The sequence below is a fragment of the Pavona decussata genome, unplaced genomic scaffold (genome assembly GCF_977016875.1).
Source record: "Pavona decussata unplaced genomic scaffold, jaPavDecu1.1 SCAFFOLD_181, whole genome shotgun sequence".
Lineage (NCBI taxonomy): Eukaryota > Metazoa > Cnidaria > Anthozoa > Scleractinia > Agariciidae > Pavona > Pavona decussata.
In genome coordinates this window covers 751,302-772,500 of record NW_028145591.1, presented here as the reverse complement: position 1 = coordinate 772,500, position 21,199 = coordinate 751,302, and the positions used below count along the sequence as shown (strand labels likewise).

The 21,199-nt window shown below is 39.7% G+C and overlaps 1 protein-coding gene across 2 annotated transcripts in view; it reads left to right on the top strand.

The window, feature by feature from the left end:
- Positions 1-21,199, top strand: part of LOC146463067 (tectonin beta-propeller repeat-containing protein 1-like) — a 37,545-nt gene that overhangs the window by 9,493 nt on the left and 6,853 nt on the right. For both annotated transcript variants that reach the window (XM_085084885.1, XM_085084886.1), the window contains exons 3-13: positions 166-288; positions 1,446-1,568; positions 1,750-1,927; positions 2,025-2,140; positions 7,555-7,671; positions 8,750-8,927; positions 9,755-10,035; positions 11,922-12,598; positions 13,335-13,511; positions 19,105-19,161; positions 20,640-20,808. In XM_085084885.1, the coding sequence (XP_084941011.1) occupies positions 166-288; positions 1,446-1,568; positions 1,750-1,927; positions 2,025-2,140; positions 7,555-7,671; positions 8,750-8,927; positions 9,755-10,035; positions 11,922-12,598; positions 13,335-13,511; positions 19,105-19,161; positions 20,640-20,808 (2,196 nt within the window). The remainder of the gene's footprint in view (positions 1-165; positions 289-1,445; positions 1,569-1,749; positions 1,928-2,024; positions 2,141-7,554; positions 7,672-8,749; positions 8,928-9,754; positions 10,036-11,921; positions 12,599-13,334; positions 13,512-19,104; positions 19,162-20,639; positions 20,809-21,199) is intronic.

Genomic DNA, 21,199 nt, shown 5'->3' with positions numbered 1-21,199 from the left:
GGTTTTTGTTTTATTAATATTTCTCATAGACAGCATCAGTGTATCTCAGCCTAAATCTACTTTCTGAGTAGGACAACTGAAATTTATTAATTTTATAATTTATATATTAATTTATTTAACGAGATGATTTTAAACAAAATTAAAGTGATTTTTTTTTCTTTCTAGGGTTGGCAATATGCTCTTGACTTTCCAAGAACTTATTATTCAAAGCAGAGCAAAACATCTTGTGTAAGGAGACGATTGTGGTCACGATACTACAGATTTGATGGCTATGAAAGTTGGATTAAGGTTTGATTACTACCTACATTTTCTGTTAAGTATTTTGAAAACAAGAAGGACAGATTGTTGCCCCTTCCCTCCAGCTCTACGCTAATTAAGGTGATTCCATTAAATTGCATTGTGCATTCTTACTGTGCATAATTTCTAACATCATTAGAGTGCGTGCATCATGAAAATATTATTGTAAATGTTTTCCTTGATGCTTAGCTCAGCCAATAACTTAATGGCTATTTTCTCCTAAACGAGCACAGTGACCTTATCTTGTTTATCTCGTTATTTTAACTTAGCTATTATCCTCTTCATGTTTTCAAAACATTTTTAGGAAAAGTTGGCAACAGAAAAATGAGTAATTGCCAGAAACACAAGCTTGCCCACCATTCATGGGCACAAAATAGTGATACTAAGAACTTGCACGCAAGAAACATTTGGGGTCGATACTGCTTCACATTGCACTCCCTGACAAGAAATTCATCTTTAATTGCCGATTACTGTATGCTTCATACATTCTTTGTATAACATTTTTCTAATTTCTGTTTTACCCATCTAACTTCTGTTACCACTAGACATGGCAATAACTGATCAAATAAGTTCATTTTTGAAAGAGAATATTTCTTGGCAATCATGGGGTAAATTGAGTGGATCGTAGCTCCTTTGCGGATCTGGTGACCTATCTTTTTCATTTCATTTCTGGTAATGACACATAGTAGTGAACAATCACAGAAAGTGTGAGAAAATATGATTTCACGACAACTTTTATTTAGCAGGAATCACCTTAAGCAGCTGTCACACTGTAGTGCCACTTCTGATTCAAGGAATACCCATTTCTTATTTCTTTTTGTGTTGGTCACCCTCCCCAGACATCCGGCTTTCACTCGGTCAAGACATTCAAGAGTTGGAGTCCCTAAACATTATAATAAGACTGTGCAACCAGGGGGCAGGGTACTCAGACAGATATACATGTGTTATTGATGGGAGGCAGGAATGAGGTCAAGCTGTCAAACCCTAAAAAGGTCCTTTTAGGCTGGCTGGACCAAAAAAGTCTGATGGTTCAGAATTTAATCCCCAAGAAGCCAGGAGACAGGAGTTATATATAATTATTATATATAACTCCCATCATCAGTAATTTACCCATGGTTGATAAGTTCAACACAATGTGGTTATTGCAGATTCCAGGTTTGAGCGAAGATCCCACTCAGCAGCCATTTCAAGATATTGCAGTGGGTGGCATGTCCATACCTGGCCATGAGCCTGGTTACCTTGCTGTTTGGGCGGTCACTTTTCAAGGAAAGGTATGTCATATGTGGCTGTCACCAATCCAAGTGAAGAAAAGTATGGACTGCATGCAAGTCTCTTTTTCATCAGTCAAGGACAAATGAAGTAAAGGTGCAAATATAAATCAGAACTAATATATTACATCGCACATACATGTATACTGACTGACTGCTCATTTCCTTACCAATTGTCATTTAGGTTGTGTATCGCTCTGGAATATCAGAAAAATGCCCCGAAGGTGATAAATGGATTGAGATCCCCTCCCCCCAGGTCAGCATTACTCAGCTGTCAGTCAGTCCATCTGGGGTGGTATGGGGAGTCACCTGGGAAGGTGTGGCTGTTGTGAGGTCTGGAGTCAGTTACTATGAACCAACTGGTGAGTTGGATGCAGCAGAGTTGTTCTTAATCATCTTCTTTATGAATGTTAAAATTGTTAATTGTACAATTGTTGTGGAAAATAATTTTCTCCACAGGGACAGTATGGGAAACAGTTGCACCACCTGACTTACCACAGGAATTGGGACCTTGTCGCTTGCTTCAGGTGTCTGCTGGCTTAAACAGTGTGTGGGCTCTAACAAAGGATGGTCAGGTGATACCTACAGTGCATTTGTTAGTGAAGAGAATGTAAATGGTTTGAAATGCGAAGTGCGTTACCTAAAGTAATATATATATATATATATATATATATATATATATTTAGCCAAGCCTAAAAGCGGAGCTCCACAATGCCTTTTTAATAGCATTTATATACATGCTACTCTGCTTATTGTATGAACGTATTAACGTTACAAATTCTTCATCCTGTCTTGAGTTATATAAATCTTTAGCGAAAAAATGTTTTGAACCATAAGCTGTTCTTGTTGATCGTGCGAGATCACATTGCTGAATTCCGATGACGTTCGAGAGCATAAAACACTTCTGGATGAAAAATTACGCTCTCTCTCAAATATTTCCCCAGTGGAAACTATTAACGCATTTGTGTAAAGTTTGAAATACGTACAATAAAGAAAATTTGGCCACCACTTAATGTTTCCACGCGTGCAATTTGGCCGCTCGGATAAAAATAAAATTTTTGTTTCAAACTTTATTACGTTGTAAATATTCCTCGTACAGAAATATTTATAGTCTCGTAATAAACGTTACAAGAAAAGAAATAAAGGAAAAATAATGTTTGGTTATGATTCGAAATATTTGAACGTTTACTTTAAAATTAGGGCGTGCTGTTTACAGATATGCGCTGCGAATGAATTACACAAGTCGAGTACAAAATGTTCAAAACAATTAATGACTCGAGGAATATTTCTCCTAAAGAAATAATTCTAGTCTCTAACTAAAATTGGTCAAAATTTAAGAAAAGAATACAGGAAAAATAATGTTTGGTTGTGGCCCGAAATATTTCAGTGAGCGCTTAAAATTGGAGTGTGTTACAAAACTTAGGCCCAGTTCGTACGTCGAACTTTACATGAGCCGAACCTAATACCTATTAAGGTCGACCCAAATAATTAAGTTCGGCAGTTGATTCAGACGTCGAACCTAATTGAAGTCGAACTTAATTAACGCTAAAGTGAGAAAGTAGATTTTCATGGTCAGCGGCTGTTGTTTTTACTCAACAAGATTCAAAATGGCGGGAAAGATGAATTCTGACATGGAAGAGCTTGTTTGGTAAAATAATAAAGACAGGCCAAACACGGCTCCTACTGGTCGAGATAGGAAGAATTTGACCTTCAAAGCTAATTTGCTCTTACGAGTACATCTTTCAAGACCTTTCAAAGATCTCCCTTTTCTGTACGAAAGTAAGGAAGGGTCTTTGTAGATCTCCCTTAGCAGAGGCAGATTTTCTATCAAGTGTCATTTACCGGGAGCCATAATCAGGGATGCAGACCGTAACGAGATGCCATTTTGACTTGTGGGCCTGTCCCCATGTGTTGTACCAAAAAATTTATTTTTAGAAAAAAATTACCCCATACGCGCGTGCGCGCACGCGTGTTAACGGCCAGGATCGCGCGTGGAGAAATTGAAATTATTTTCTACCCGTTCAAAATGGCGTCCAAATTTTAAAATTCTGCCAGGGAATATCTCCTCAGTGCCCACATTTAAGGAATTAGACTCTCGCAAAGAAAAGATAACAATTGCAAAGAAGACGGGAAAAGTTGGAAAAAGCGGCCTATTGATCACATGACTCTCACAGTATAGTAAAAAAGGCGCCAAAACGGTGGCGCTGCGTGCGTTGCTACTGTAAGTTGAATGAATGAAGAAAGCTTACACTCTACGGACATGTACCCAGACAGGTAAGGACTTTTTTATCTTTAGTGAATTAATTTTTTCTCAGCTGCTTTCCACATACAAGGTAGTAGCCCCACGCAAATTTGGCGTGTATTCACGCGGGTTTATGTCGTGAAGGGGGGGCGGGGGGGGGGGGGTACAACTCATGGGGACGCGTGGACCCCACGCTTACGGTCTCCATCCCTGATTGTGGCTCCTGTATTTACTCATCTGAATTGTTTTAGGTTAGGCACAGAAGGGCGATATTCCATGACAAACCTCAAAATGTTTTTGCGGGTTTTTAGTTTGGTTTGTAGTGCCGACATTCTTTCGCGGAGGTTGACTTCTGAAAGAGTTTTATTATAAGGTTATCCTCTGTTGCGTAATCTCTGTTTGAATAGAATAATGTTTTCTTCAAACGTTGTTTTTGAAGAGTTTGTTCTGGGAAGTCTTGACGCTTCGCCTTTGATAAAGCCTGTATTGGAAAGTTTCTGTCGGTTTGAAGTGCGTGTGCACTTCAAGAATAGATTCTTTTTTTTTCTAATCTTTTGCATCTCAGACAAGTATATTCAGTTGTTTCGAAACAAGAAGAACAAGCACATTCCTCTTTTCCCGCCATCTTGTCCAGAATGAAGTCCTTTGCGCACATGCCAAGTCGATGGAATGCACAGACCACTGGGATAGATATAATTTATATAATTTGTACTTAACGTATGCATTTGGTTCGGCACATGAAAAGTTCGACGTCTGAATCGAAATCGAACTTTTGCCGTTCTATTCGACTGGTGCAGTCGAATAGAACGACGGGTCGACCCAAATACAAATCTGTCGATCCTAACTGATTCATACGTCGATCTTTACATGCGCCGAACCAAATGATTAGGTTCGGCTCATGTAAAGTTCGACGTATGAGCCGGGCCTTATGCGCTGCGAATGGCGAATGAATTAGAGAAGTCCAACACAAAATGTTCAAAACAATTCATAACTCTGTGAATATTTCTCCTACAGAAATAATTCTCGTCTCTAAGTAAACGTCAACAAACGGAGAATACAGGAAAAATAATGTTTGGTTGTGGCCCGAAATATTTCAGTGAGCGCTTTAATTTAAAATTAGAGCGTGTTTACAAAACTTATGCGCTGAGAATACCGAATGCATTCAGTTGAGAAGCCCAACACAAAATGTTCAAAATAATTCATAACTCTGTGAATATTTCTCCTACAGAAATAATTCTAGTCTCTAAGTAAACGTCAACAAACGGAGAATACAGGAAAAATAATGTTTGGTTGTGGCCCGAAATATTTCAGTGAGTGCTTTAATTTAAAATTAGAGCGTGTTTACAAAACTTATGCGCTGAGAATGGCGAATGAATTAGAGAAGTCCAACACAAAATGTTCAAAACAATTCATAACTCTGTGAATATTTATCTTACAGAAATAATTCTAGTCTCTTAGTGAACGTTAACAAACGGAGAATCGACAGGAAAAATAATGTTTGGTTGTGGTCCGAAATATTTCAGTGAGCCCTTAAAATTAGGGCGTGTTTACAAAACTTAAGCTTATGCGCTGCGAATGGCGAATGGCGAATGAATTAGAGAAGTCCAACACAAAATGTTCAAAACAACACATAACTCTGAATATTTCTCCTACAGAAATAATTCAAGTCTATAAGTAAACGTTAACAAAAGGAGAATACAGGAAAAATAATGTTTGGTTGTGGTCCGAAATATTTAAACGTTTACTGCGTGTTTACAAATGTGCCCTGCGAATGAATTACACAAGTCCAACACAAAACAAAACTCTATGAATAGCTCTGTGAATGTTCAGAATTAATTTATCCACGAATATTTGTCGTATGGCAACGATTTAAGTATCTGTGTATAATTTGAAGTATGTTAAATATGGAGAATTACCGACAGTTGCCTGCAAAAATGCATTTAATTTCTATGCGAGTTGCTTACTCACCCAGCTCACCACATGTTTGTTTTCAACTGACATTTCGCCTGTTTGTTCGTCGCTCTCGGGTTTCAAATTTGCTTATTAGTCGCCTGCTTTCTCAACATATGTAGTTTGACAACATATTCAACGAATACTAGAAATCAGAAGAAATTAGTGTTCTTCAAAATTCTCGTTTGTTTTTTTAAAAGAAGTAAGCCATCTCACTTCCCGCCGAAAAAACGCGGGTTGCCGCACAGGTTGAGTGTGACATTTCACAATAGCTTACATAGAGGGGCGGAAGGACCAAACCATTTTTGACACTTTTTGATAATTATTTTTATATCAATCCAATCCGAAAACATTTTCAAGTGTCACGCATCTCCAAGGAACTTTCCTTTCTCCGGACGTATGTACGCCGGACGTATGTACTTCGTTGATCAATCAGGTTCACAACCAGAGACATTTATACATGTACATGTACCATCTACTGATGTTCCACAATTTACTTAACTCTGAAGATGACTTCCGCTCAGGTTGTCGAAACGTCAGTTAGTGTCACCTCAATCAGTCCTTCTCAGGACTACACTCACCCGGATGATCATAATGTACGTACTTATGAAGAGTAGTAGTAGTATTACATACCCTGAATTAGCCCTGAATTAGTGCAGCGTCTTTATACTACTAACAGTAGAAGCCCGCTAACTTGAACTCCCAGGGGAACAAAAAATAGTTCAAGTTAGCGGGGTTGGTGTTGAATGTTAAGTATCCTGTTAATAATTTAAAAAATATCATGATTGTTTTAGCTTTCTTTCACAATCACTGGTTATTTTGGTGCAATAAGTTTGTTTTATAGGAACCTTTTGATTGCAACGTTTAGTCTTAGCCAATATTTTAAGAATGTAGTAAGGACAGAACAAGACTGAGATTGCCATTTCCATACATCACACACATCATTAGTAAAAATTAAAGATTTAAACACACCAATCATGATGAGCTCAGTTCTGACATTTTGAGGTTTTATCAGTCAGAGTACATTTTAGCCAAGAGAAAGTAAAATTAGTTTGAGTTGGCGGGAAGTTCAAGTTATCCGAGTTCGAGTTAACTGATAGAAAATGACTGAAAAATGGGGTCAAATCCAGAGGAAATCGGAGTTAGTTCGAGTTAGTGGGGACTTCGAGTTAATCGAGTTCGAGTTGGCGGGGTTCTGCTGTATTGGGATATAGTTGAGATCAGGAGGCAATAAGGTTTAAATAAGGTAATATTATTATAGTACCTCTCAAAAGTAAGTTATCATCCTCTTATGATAATCAACAGTTTCCATCAGTTGTTTTTAGTATATAACCATTGTTTTGAACTGAAGGTGGCGGTTCTATTGTTCAGTATGAGTTGTTAGTAGTATTATACATGTATTATAATTAATTTTATCGAGTCCAGATAGAGAATTCATCATTTTCCTTGGCGTTCTACTTGATTTTCCCCTGGTTTCTGGAGTTTTATAGGATTGTGACATTCCTGCACTATCGATTGCATCTTGGATCTCTTTAGTGGCAATCTCACATAGATGAGAATCCAGTTTTCTGATTTCGAGACTGACAGTGTGTTAAGGTCACCTAGGTTTTGAGGACTTGTTTAACTCACAGTAAAATGACAACAGCTATCTCGTTTTTTATCCCGCCAAAATGACACTGATTCACTCGCACGCGATCTTTCTCTATTTAATTGGAGAAGCTCATAGTCATACTCATACTCATAGTCGTTCTAGAATCTAAAGGTCTCTTATGTGTTTGTGTACCTCCTTCTTTGCAGGTTTGGTTTAGGAAAGGATTGTCAAAAACTAATTGTCAAGAAAATACTGTGACTGGCTCGAGATGGGTGCAAATGGTGGGCAAGTTTTCTCTTATTACTGTTGGGCTGAATGAACAGGTTAGTGTAGCCTTGATACATTTTGTGGAAAAAGATAAAATAAATCACGTTTGTAGTAAATTCAGCGTTTGTTGTATTGTAAAAGAAACCACATATGTATATTATGATGATTGCTTTGCTGTGATTGTTTAAATCTAAAACCACTTTCACTGCTTGGTTAAGCTGATATTGGCTCAATGAAATCACGTCTCATAATATGGCCCTTTTAGCAAAATAATAGGGATGTTCATGACTATAATACTCCGAACAGTAAACAAATTACCAAGCTGTTAATAACTGAAACAGTTTAAGAACTGCAAAGATTTTTATGATTTTTAAATACAAATTTTTAAATTAATCTTAGAACATTTTTTTACTGTTACTTGTTATAAGCTGTTATCTCTCATTTTTTTCTGGTCTTAATTCTATATTTCTTAATCGTGCATCTATCAGATTTTTTCTTCCAGGACCTTTCTGAAATTCCTTCGGTGAGAGAGTCGTGCTTTAAATATGATCATTATTACTTAACTGGTCCTACCTAGAGGAAGATAAAGGAAATAATGTAGACGCTCTTGTTTGCCAGTTACAGTCTGTCACGTTTAGAGCTGTCTAAGGAACAAAATTATTGTTAGTATCACATTAGAATCGTGAGTCGTCAGTACCACTCGTGGAGAAACTGGGAAGTGGTTTACTTCTTGAGAAGAATCTCAATCTTTCAAATATATCAAGGTACACATTGTTATTTACATAAAACTCCAAAATACAATCTACCAGTTCCGTACCTTTCTTGTTTTATGATGCAAAACACGTTTCCTCAAACCCAGTTGTAAGCGAATTTTTATTGCAATTTATTGTCGTGTTACAAAAACATCAACATTTTAAATGCGTTTCTCAATCTGTATTACATGTTCACTGCTAACCTGTCAATCCTGATGGCAAAATCAATTTATTTTGGCTGCCTGAAGCATTCAAGGGCAGTACTTTTCACGTAGAAAATCATCAGTTCAAGGAGTCACCTTGAAGGACCTGGCAGTAAAAAGAATGATCTATTCTGTTCTAACACGGGAAGGGTAACTTCGCAAACCTGTGTTGTTTTCAGGTGTTTGCACTCAGTACCCTTGGTGACCACCTTTATTTTCGTACTGATGTGACACCAAATGAGCTTGTAGGAAGAACATGGAAAGTTGTTCACATGAGCAAGCCGCAGAGGTCTTGCAGAGAAGACTCTAGCTTGGACTCTCTCAGTTCTGATAGCAGCTCCAGTCAAAACAATCAGGGTAACATAAGTTTTATCATGTTGGTAGCTCTCCTGGATGAGGTGTGTTAGTTAATTAGCAACCAAAACATACATTTCCATCAAAGTATGTACATGTACAGTAAAACCCCATAAAAATAAAGGTGGCGCAAAGAGAAAAGAAAAACAGGGGAAGCAACATGAAGTAGAAGACCAGATAACTCTTTCGCCTGTCACCAAATAAAGTTGTAGCAAGAACGTAGTGTCGAAATTTCCGTTGGTAATTATTTCTTGCTTTTGTCATCTTTTAACCCATCACTCACTTTGAGTGGTCAAACAAACATCTGTAAGTAAATTAATCAGTAAAAGAAAATAACAGCTTTGGGCCCCAGAAGTAGTCATGCATTCATAACTTGATGAACAAAGCTAAAACCAAAATAGTGACAGAATTGAAACATGCAGCTGCGTTCAAGTGCTGCCTGGTTGGTTTTATTTGATTAAACCAGCTAAGGCATTGTTTTGGATTTTTACATGATTAGTTGAGAGCAGTAGAGCTGAAAACGATGAAAAATCCCGTGGAACACCTTATTGAATTCAATTAACATACTTTATAAATCTGCTTGATTTTAAAAATGACATAATATTACTTTCAAAAGTCTCTCAAACAGGTAGCCTGTGAACAGGCTCCCAAGTGGGGTATAAGGCGAAGACAAAAATCGAGCTGCGCTCCGCTCGCACGGCTCGCCAATTTTTCTTTTCGCCCTATACCCCACTTGGGAGCCTGTTCACAAGCTACCAATGCAAACGGGTAACTATTCAGTGCTTGGTTGTTGAGTGCAATAGTTGTTGTCCATCCCTTTCTTTCATTAGATGCATTTACCGAGTCTGATGACAGCTTTGGTCTTCCATCCAGCTCAAATCTTCCAAGCAACATTGAGTTCTTAACGTGGCTGAGTAGCGGTGCCTGTCAAGTGGATGCTGCATTCTTCTCAGAGATAAGCGGCAGCCTGGTCTCCTCAGCCAGCAGCACGAGTCTGATCAGTCTGAGCAACAGAGACGCCACCTGGAGGAAGATTGTGCTACAGAGCCTGCGCACTCGAGATGAAACAGAAATTGGCAGCTTTAATCAGTTGGAGGAAGCTATCTCACAGGTGGGTTAAACAACAACAACAACAACATATGATTGAAGAAGTGCCAGTCACCTGGCATATCGACTGGCTTAGTAGAAGCTCCGATTGTTAGTTGACTGAACGGTGTGCGCGGGCAAAGTAATAACTTCAATGTTTCTCAAAATTTCAGCCCACAATAATTTAGTCGTTGCAGAAAAATTTATCGTCTTTGCCGATGAACTTGTTATTGAATGGAGGAAAGTGCTACATTGGAGTGAGTTGAAAATCCCGAGCTGTGAAATGCCCCGGGGTAGGCAAATGCCCGGGACAGACAACGAGAAAAAATACCCACTAATGCCGGCTAGGGGGTGGGGGGGGGGGGGGGGGGACTGCTGGAATCGACTAACGCATAACCTTTTGCCTGTCTGACTTTCATCCTAACATTATTTGAGCAATGGTGATGTACTGGATAAACAATGGGTGGAGGGTGTGCATTCCCTTCATAAGACGTCTTATGAAGGGAAAGAATGCCCAAAACGGTAAAATAGCCTCCAAACGCATAAGAATACACCCGAGGTGAGTCAGTTTTGTTCATTTTTTGAATGAAAGTTAAAATTTAGCATTATTTAAAGTTCGGAATCGACAATATTTTATTCCCCTTACAAAGTCTTATAAAGTGTTCTAATTCTCAACGGCCGCCTGTATTAATCCCAATATCTGCTTGCACTCAAAGGTCATCGTCCTGCTCTCTAGTGACGTGAGGTTGGGGCTGCCTGTGGTTTGATGCGACTCTTGGACTCAATGGTCTGGGACCAAAATCTACCCAGAATCCTTACAAAACAAACCCGCGCCATATTGATTTGCTAAAAAAATGGCGTGATACCGATCGACCTCCGCGTCGGACCATCTTCTCGTTCTTCTGGTCTCACTTACTCCTTTGTCCTTTCTCCATTGAGATCGCTTGTGTTTGAGCTTTTGTCGTTTAGAGGTTCAAAACTTTGTTCGTTCACCATAGTGTAGGCAACGCGCGAAGCAAATATAAACAATAAATCATCGCCATGTTTACAGATACCCGCAAAGTCAGCTTGGTGGGAATGCGCGCGTTCAACAATGAATGTTGAACGCGGTGGTCAAACGAATGCAACCACAGGCAGCTTTTGACCGCTTTTGTCGCACTAAACTGCAATTTTTCTCGCGTAAGGCTGCGTTTTCAAATTGCACATGTACACCATCTGCAATTTCAGCGTGGCATTGCTGTACGTTTTCAGACATCTACAGAGACTTTAAATCAATTCAAACGTGTTGGAAACACCTACGACATCGCGGCGATAAATCGCGCTGAAATCACTAGCTTACATTTGGGATTTACCATTTTAAATGTGGGACAAACATTGCACAAAACTCTCAAGTATAAAATGAGCCTGCACGATTCTGAAAAAATTATGCACTGTTTTGTCCGCTAGGTAGCGCACCTGAGTGACAATTTTTTCTTACGGATCACGGATATAGTTAAGTCTGATGTCTTGTAACTGAAGACTAACTATAGTTAAGTCGTAGATGTGACAACCACTGATTTTGCAGATTTAAAAATACGGTACCCTCTCAACGACGCTCTTTCTTTTTGATAAACTGGCTTGATAAAGTAACTTTGATAAAGGTACCATCTGTCAGCGGATAAAACTGTCAATTGTTTGTTCTGTTCTCTTGAGATCTTGTCAGAATTCAAAATAATTTCAACGGCTTTTCTTTGATGGACGTCCATCAAAACGCAACTTTATCTGACTCTTTTGAAGGCGGTAGGTCACGTGTTATTGATAACCTCTGTAATGCGTTTTGGTTGGTTTGCAAACCGAAACCATTTATTGCTGTTTTACTTGTGTGCTTAGTTTTTAATGACATAATAGTAATTTTTGTGGTGTGCTCTACAGGGTAAGTGGTGTAAGAAAGCTCACTTTCAGATGCTGTTAGACGCCAATTCTAACCTGTGGTATGAATGTGTGGTCAAACTTGATCAGGGAGAGGAAAGTTTGCAAGGAGCACTGCTTTGTTACTTCGAGCAAAGCTCTGTTTACGAAGAATTGCGGATTCCTTTACACGACATCACGTGCATTTGCATCGTTCACAAAATGTCTCGTAATCATTGTTTTGCAATTCACACGCCTTTGAGAACCCGGGAACGAAATCCGCTTGTGATTCACGCAGGGAATGAAAAGGACCTCCATGACTGGGTGACCTCTGTGTCAAGGGCTGTTTCACGAGTACATAACTATGAGGGCTCCGCCTCACCAAAGGCCATCTGGGCAACATCTCTGTGTGGTGACGTTTTCTTTTGCGAGGTTCCTTTACTTGAAAGTGAGATGCAGCCAGCTGAACTGTTTTGGCGCCAGATTGGTGGTCATATGCAGAAAGTGGAAAGCGGAGCGGCGGGAGTTGTATGGGGGATTAGCTTTGATAGTGTGCCTTATTGCTACTCTGGGGGGTATGGTGGAGGGATCTTTACCGGCTTCGAGAGCAGCGTTGTTGGGATTCATCAGCAGGAAGATTATGAGTGGCATTATATTTTCGAGAACCAGAGGTGGAATCCGCTGGAAGGATACTCTGACAGGTAAGTGACACGTACCACGAAAATTGGCCAGGTTGTTAAATGGAAGAAAAAGCGGCTCAAATAAATTTGCTGTGTTAGCTGAGACTGTAAAAATGTCGGAGGGAGAAGCGAAGAACTCGCCAGTCCACGCACTTTCCATTTTCTCGCTCGTTCCAGAATCCCTTGAACGCATGAGAAATACGGACTGATTTGAAGTTTCTGTCGCATTCCCGTTTTGAACTGTTTTATTTTTCAGGGTACTCGATAAGAAAATTAAAGCAAAATACTTTAAATGTTGTCTCCTGTTCCCGTGTTATGGCCCTTCAAAGGCATATTTATGTCAATTGGTATAGTTTGATCTGTTCGGATGCTGTACTGAAAATTTAAGTTGCTCCAAGTCTTACGACAAGGAATGTTATTTCCCGAATTTACGAACTGTTGTTGGCTTTACGAAAATGCTAGCTGACCTAATTAGGTGACCGCATTTTTACCGAGATATTTGCTTCTCCAAAAACGAAAGGAATTAGTTTTCTAGTGTTACAAAATTTTGACATTTTGACATTTTGCCGAAGAAAACAACAGATTTTCTTTAAAACGAAATCCGATATTTTTAGGAAATTAAGGCCTTCCGTACATGACACTGAGGTTGTTTATACAGGGTGGGAACCTAAAAAAAGCACATGCACATCCCTGAAAATCACAGGGAGTAATGTTGTACATTGATGTTTTTTTACCAAGGAAGCTTGTGTTTATACAGGCGCCTTCCGAGTGACCGGTGGAATTGGAGTGACGAGAGTGGAGTGTATGAGCGCACAAGAGAAGGTTACAACCTTCCGTCTAGCCAGTGGCAGTGGGCAGATGATCAGTGGACTGTAGAAACCAAACCAAACAAAACTGACAAGGACGGATGGCAGTATGCTGTGGATTTTCCAAGGTTTGAGTTTGTTCTTTAGCAGTAATGTTTATCAATCTTGGTTGTTGTCATATAGCGAATATTTCTTGAGAGCACTGGTATTTCAGTCCGTCCGTTTGTTTGTTTGTTCATTCGTGCGCTCGCTCGTTCGTTCAAGTGCACCTAACCCCAAAATTTTTTTTGGCTTAAATAAATCTTTGCACCTGTTCGAAACGCATTGAGCCTTTTTGCGCCTTTTTTCAACCAAATCTTGACTTTTTATAAGCTGTAAAAGTTACGAAATCTAGCCATCATCTGTCCCATGACCGAGCTAGTAAGGGGCATGGGTCTATTCCTTACATGACGTCACAAACTGCTTTGCATGCATTTTCATAAAGACTTAAGGTGGCCGAACACAGTTTGCGCGCGCTTTACAGATTCTGTTAGGGATGCTTTTAAGCGCGCGCTAGAGTTGTGGTAAGCAAATACTATCGATCCCTCGATTTTATACCAAATGGATCACAAAGATGAGTTTTGCTCTTAAAATAACTCAGTTTCTCGTTTGTGAATCCTTCTTCATTTATCACTGAACAAAGAAAATGAGTTCACGAAGAGCTAAGCCTTTTGCACGCTTTTCATCTCTCCTGAGAAAACCTAATTAAAAGCCACGCATGCGCATTTGACCAAAAAAATGTGACTGGTTGTTTTAATGACAATGAACTGTTTTCGAAGGAACCGCTCGTTAGAATTTCGTGAAATTTGACAAAACAGTAGTTTTCTAAAAGCGTAACTCGCCTACAAACAAAAACCAAAATCTAAGAGAGGGTAATTTCCAAAAACATTAAAGTGTAAAACCAACATTTACAGGAGATCTCTCTGTTAAAATTACATGAAAACAGCGTCACTATGTCAGTATTTTGTGGTTGTTTCTGGATACAAAAAATGGAAAAAATCTAACGAGTGCATTTTCTAAAAATTAAGGAAAACCATTCAGGTTCTTTGTGGACGGTTAATAGCTTGCTGCGTTGCCATGGCAACGTGACCTTGCTCAACAAGAAGTATCAAAATTTATTTCTTCTTAGTTAATCTTGCACCATGCTAATTTCGGGTACTCAGAAGTACGTAGTTTTGAAATAATAGGGAGCTTACAGCCCTTTTCAGTGTTACGTGCATAGCGGACATCTTTCGACATTCATGTCTTTCGACATGCTATGTAACCAGGCCTATCGTGTGCAAGTAACATATCGCAAACATGGCGGAATTGCCAGTTGTTTCAGACGCTGAGTTTTGCACAGCTATGCAAGTTTTCGGTCTCCCTATTGATGAAAAATCTGAGGAGAATGGCCGAGAAGTGGTGTTATTTACAAAAACTGCTAATGTGACAATAAACAACTCCGGTTTTGTCAGTAACATGCTTCTTATCAAGGCGTTATCACGATCTGTGTAGAGAAAGTTTATAGTAAGTACTTGTGGACTAGAAAAAAACGACTACAAGCCAATATTTCAAACTGAAAATACCTGAAAACTGCTCCAAAATAAGATAAAATCACGATGAACACGAATTCACTCACATGACAGCACTCGTAGTCTTCCTCGCCTCCTGGCAGTCTTTACATCTTTGGTTCTCTCGTATAACGCCCTTACGTTGGAAACGAAACGTTTTGAAACAATAAGACTTCGTGCAGTATCCTTGATAGAAGAACCATAAATGTGTCTATGATAAATCACTCGCCATCGCAAGTCTTCGGACGGAGTCTTCACCATTTCTGTGTGCGGACATGCGGGCCTGGTTACATAGCACGTCGAAAGATGAATGTCGAAAGACTTCCGCTATGCTCGTAACACTGAAAAGGGCTGTAAGCAACGACGACGGCAACGGCAACGAAAACGTCACCCGAAAATATATCTTTTTTTCATTTGTGCTACTTCGCGATTATTTCAACTCGCTCAGCTTTTACAAAACTGGCGAACTATCCAGGAACCAAATTGGTAGGAGTGGCGTACAAGTTAAGAAAGAAAATGAAAAATTCACCGTCATGCGTTCACGTTCTCCACAAAACCTTAAATGTGGTCATTTCACGTTGTTGTTTTGCAGAGGACGGCAAAGAAATGTACTAAAATGTAAAACGCACGTGCAGAGCGATTGTTTTTGCTCGTTAATCCTATTGTTTTGCGGCGTTGTCGTTGCCGTCGCCGTCGTTGTTGCTTAAGCTCCCTAATGTTTACTAACACCTGTATACTGGAAAACTGTGCTCGGCCACCTTTATACAATGCAAATCCGTTTGTGACGTCAAGTAAGGAATAGACCCATGCCCCTTGCTAGCTCGGTCATGGGACAGATGATGACTAGATTTCGTAACTTTTACAGCCTATAAAAAGTCAAGATTTGGTTGAAAAAGGCGACAAATAGCGCAATATGTTTCAGGTTGTTCAGGAATTTAACAGTTACAGAATGTAGGCGTGGTCACCGTATTAAAACATATCACTTTTGACTATAAGGGACCTTAAGCAGAGACGACGACGACGCCTGCGAAAACGGAACTTAAAAAATTCTATTCGTTCAGTCTGTGTAATGTCATTGTGGCCGAACTATCCAGGAGTTAACGTCGTAGGGGCGAACTTAAAGTTCAGAACGAGAAAGGAAAATTAATCATCGACATGCGTTCACGTTCTCCATAAGACGTTGAATGTGGTCATTTCACGTCGTTGTTTTGCAGAGGACGAGAAAAAAGAAGAAAGAAATGAAAGGAATGTACCAAAGTTTATAACTTACGTGCAGCGCCAGTGTTTTGCTAATTAAAACTAACGTTCTCGTTGAGGTCGTGGTTGTCGTTGCTTAAGGTCCCCAATAGGGACCTTACGAAAACACGACGGCAACGACAACGCCTTTGGTAGTTGGCTCGGGACTTCGCCCCTCGCCAACTATCAGCCGATAGAAACCTCGAGCTTGCCGTCTGATTGTTAATTAGTGGTTTCGTAGCAGTACTAGGTAACATCATGGCTTGGCTTCGCGAACAAAGACCAGGCAACATAACGTCTTGATGAACCACACCGCCGATGCTGAGTTCTCTCTGCGAGTTTAGTCCATAACTTTTTGATGAAGCACACGTTATTTTTGAACAGCAAAACATGTTTCGGATGAAACCTCATCCATCGTCAGTTGCTTACAATAACTGAAACAAGTTTGTATGTGACAATTAATATGCTTACAAAGTGCGATGAAATCCAGTAACAATTGATGTGTGTGGCATAAAAGTAAAGAATGAAAGGCTCCTGTTAGCCTCCCACGCAGTCGTTTTTAGGGGAATCGTATTACCTCCTCCCCACAAACGCCTGCTTACCCAAGCGCCACATTCCTTTCCCATTGTTTTACTCCCCAAGCACCCTAGCCAATTACCATCGAGGTATTGTTTAATGACATCAAATCAAATTGCTGGTTACAATGGTCGCTTCCGTTTCCCGCGAGCTTTGTACAGTGTCTACAGTCTCTGTTTAATACAGTCTTGAGAGATGCGGGAGTTAAGTTGGAATATATATATATTTTTTCGCTACTGGAATGGCTGGTCATGGCTGAAACACAAAACAAATATCGAATGTGAATACAAGGGCTTCTTGTGAAACAAATTGCAACAACAAAGCGAGTTTCAACTGCAAAATCTTTAAAGTTTACCGACATATCGGGTAATATTTCGGTTTCCTCCACATCGACAAGGTCGACAAGATTGAAGGCAAAGCTTGATAAATATTAAAGCGACTTTGCGTAACCAGTCGGCAAATTTACGAAAATATCGCTATTTCCCGTCACGAATTTTTTTTATTGCAGTCAGTTGATAGGCATTTACACGAGAAATTTTGAACGTAGGGCACACGGTGCTAAAAGCTCACGTAAGCTCGGTCAAGTTCTGTCTCCGTTGTGATGTTTTTCACTGTTCCCGAGAGAGGCGTTCTGAGGTCAAGGTCAACCTTCCAGATTTTAGAAGGTTCACTGTGATTGGCTTAGCGGCGGAAAGGAATGTGGCGCTTGGGAAAGCAGGCGTTTGTGGGGAGGAGGAAATACGATTCCCCTAAAAACGACTGCGTGGGAGGCTAGGCTCCTGTGAGCCAACTCATGAATGCAGAAGCAAATAGTGGCAAGGTATAAAACATTGTTTGCATTGTGTTTGGTTGGCCCAGGACTCGAAATATAAGCCACAAAGGCTTCATAAGGGGTTTCACTGGCATTTTATTCCGCATCCTAAGCCACTTCAAGTAGATTTTTAGCCGTTGCCCTCAGCAAGATTGAGCTCCTTGAATTGTTTTGTATTTTGTAAGAAAGTTTTTATTTCGAAAATTGTTTAGAACCTTTAAAAAAAAAAAAGAAAAATCTAAAATTAAGCTATGCCATTAGACAACATTGTCGGCGACTTCTGATGGAGAGATTAATTTTTGTATTTATAAGTTGCTGAGGGTTTTGAATTATCTGGCACCTGTGGAGCTACGATTTTAACTTCGGACCGCCAAAAAAAGAATAACCGAATGAGCAGGGAACACCGTCAGACGTATCTCCATCATATTTTCCATTTCCATTAAGCGCGAAAATCCCTGTTTACTTGGACGACAATCTCGGCCCTGAGCGGCTTTCAGCGCGGTGCTTTTAGTCGCCAAAATAAGAAGTTGTTCCTTAGTTTCACTGTAGTTTCGGTAAATGGAAAGAGTTAGCAGACAACACACCTACTAGTGTTTTCTTTTAAGAATAAGTTATTCGTTGAGTTGATTTTACGTCCTTGTTTTTTATAATAGCGGCTGATGGTGAATACATGCACTATACGTAGACTCATGAATAGTTTATGATTTTTGATTAAATTCCGATTAAATTAATATAAAGTTTACAGCCGATCGAGCAAGCGAGCGAGCGAGTGAAATTCAGCCCACATTACGATAACTCGTTTATTGCGCATGCGCGCATTCACGAGTTAAAAATGTGAAAGCAATGCAAAAGGAACATTGACAATGAATGTACACATGCAGTATGACAAAGATAAATTAAGACGGTTCTCTCAGTTGCATATTCAGAAAGAGCTGTTCCCAAAAGATGTGCATGGCTTCCTTGATCTTTAATTGGTAGCGTATTGAATCCGAGTCGAGAATCTTACAATAATCTTCCGAGGCGAGATAGTGACAATTTCGAAACTCATAAAGAGTTTTTATCCAGGGACAGATGCTCACGAATACCTGTGGCGAATGTCTGTTGGTCAGACCATAACAGGCGTTACAGCCTGCGCAAGAAAACGTATGGGCCACACGCGATCGTAATCCACCAGGAATGAGATCCTTGACCCCAAACAAACATCCAACTTTAAATGGGGTGAACACTAATTTGATGTCTAACTTTATGTAGGGTAGACGGATTGAGTGCGTCAAACCATTTTTGAGAACCTCGTATTGTTCCTAGGAAAGCTAATACGAAGAGATGTTGGTTACCGTTGTGTCAGCGTTGAATGGCGCATGTCTCGGAAGTTGTAGTGTGAATGTTGTTCTGTATGGCGCTACGTAGGAGATAGAAGTCAAGACTGCTCTCAGGATGTTTTTTTAGTTCATTATTAAGTCTCTTAAAAGCACTTTTGTAATCCGTACCTTTTGCTGTAAATGTTTTCAGGAGTTATCACCGGGAGCGGGGCTGGAATGATTACGTGCGACGAAGACGCTGGAAAAGGTTTGCATTATTAAACTAAGATGCTGACTCAGTGGCAATTATTTGGTGCTACAGGAAAAATGCATTTCGACTAAATTAAGTTTAATTTCGTGAACAAAACTAATAAATCACACCATTCGAAATTGCGCCAGGATTCGTCAAGTCATGGTAACCGAGGAGCGGGCACTAAGAGCCTGGATTTTGAGAAAAAGTTCCTTCACCAAGACTTAATGAATATTGGCACAAGCTCTGAATCATATGGCGTGTTTTCCAAGTTTTGTCCACAAAATTAAACTTTAGTTGGTCGAAATGCATTTTTGCTATCGCCCATGGCTGCTTTTGAAATTATTCCAAAGTGGTATCCAGGAAATATGATTAAATATTTTATATATTAGGAATTTAATGTAATGCAAGGTCGTTGTTCGGGGATTAATCATTTTATATCATTAGTTATTATTAGTTAACAATTATTCACCGAAGTGGAGATGAACAGTGATGGATATTTACAGAGCCGCGAGGTAAATATCCATCACTTTCACCGACACTGAGGTGAATAATTGTTTTAGTATATACCAAAAAAGCTGAATAACTAGCGGACCAAAAATGTCCTTCATTTTTGACGTTATACCGACAAATAGTGGGAAATTTTAAAATCTTGCGCGCCTCGCGGTAAGCCCGGGGGTTGGCGATTTCTTATTGTAAAAAGTTCCGTCTCGCTTTCTTGCGAACAAATAAAAGTATTAAAGGCACTCGTTTAGTTGCTAAGGTGCCATTTCTTCAATTGTTGTGTGAAATTTGTCTTGTTGTTCAGTTGAAACCATGCTGCAAAACATTAGATGTTTCATTGTTTACATTGTAATTATAGTACTCGGCAGTTTTCGTAAACAAGGCATTGTATTCTTATTTTTCGCCTTAGAATATCAGGTTGGATAACTTACCATTTAATACGGTGAAACTAAACTTTGTTACCATTTTTGTATTTTTTGTAACGGTTGCCTCGTTTATCGAAATAATTTCCTTTTAAGTGCCGGAGGCGAAACGGGAAGCCATCTTGTTTCTCTTTCGGCTGCTCGGAGGTGAATAGTACTTGGCTAATCACCTCCGAGCTAGCCAATCAGCGCGCGCGAAAGACACTATTCACTTGTGTGGTATATACTAATTGTAGCTATTATGATAATGTAATCTTAGAAACATGTATGCAACCCTTTAATTCAGTTATAGCTGACTGCAATGTGGTTAATAAACAGTCAATTTATTTATTGGCCTATAAAATAAAATAAAAACCCAGCTTTTCAATGTCTGCCATACATCCACAACTTAAAGAAAAACACATATGGCCAGCCACAGCAAACACCGCATCTTAATGAACAAGTCAGAACTACAAGCAGGATGAGTCATGCTAGACGTGATCGGTCAACTGCTGAACCTGTGCGGAGAAGAAAACAGAGGAAAAGAAAACTTCTTTGTGACCATTGAACAATAAAGTTTCTTTCTTCTAGACGCTCTAAACTAACAACAAGTGGCCCGTGGATCCAAGTGATACCTCAAGTGAGGCTACGTGACGTGTCAATCCAGATCGACGAACAGGATGGCCTGGTAGCAGTTTGGGCTGTTGGGACCAAAGGTGACGTCTTATATCGACACGGTGTTACGGGAGAATGCCCTCAGGTACACAGTTTAAATAGTTCGCATTTTGAACCTGCGATTTGAAAGAGGGGTGTTGCTAGGCAACAGGGCGGAATCTGCAACACGACTGAGATGTGACGTAAAAGGCCAGTAGAACGTCTTTGCCTCAAATGACTGGCAGCTGGATTCATTCCAAGCAAATCTTAAATTTATCTCAGTAGACAAAGAAAATTTCTGACTAAACAATTGTCACCTATTAGAGACGGCAATTAAGCAAATTGAGAAGATAGATCTTTTGAGGAACAAATGCGATTGCAAATCTCCCGTAGGGAATTAAAATTGGTGCTACAATGGCATAAAAATTTAGCCAGATTTATAAATGGCGTTTACGTGCGGTTCGTTGGGAGCCCACTAACAGGCGATGGAAAGCAAG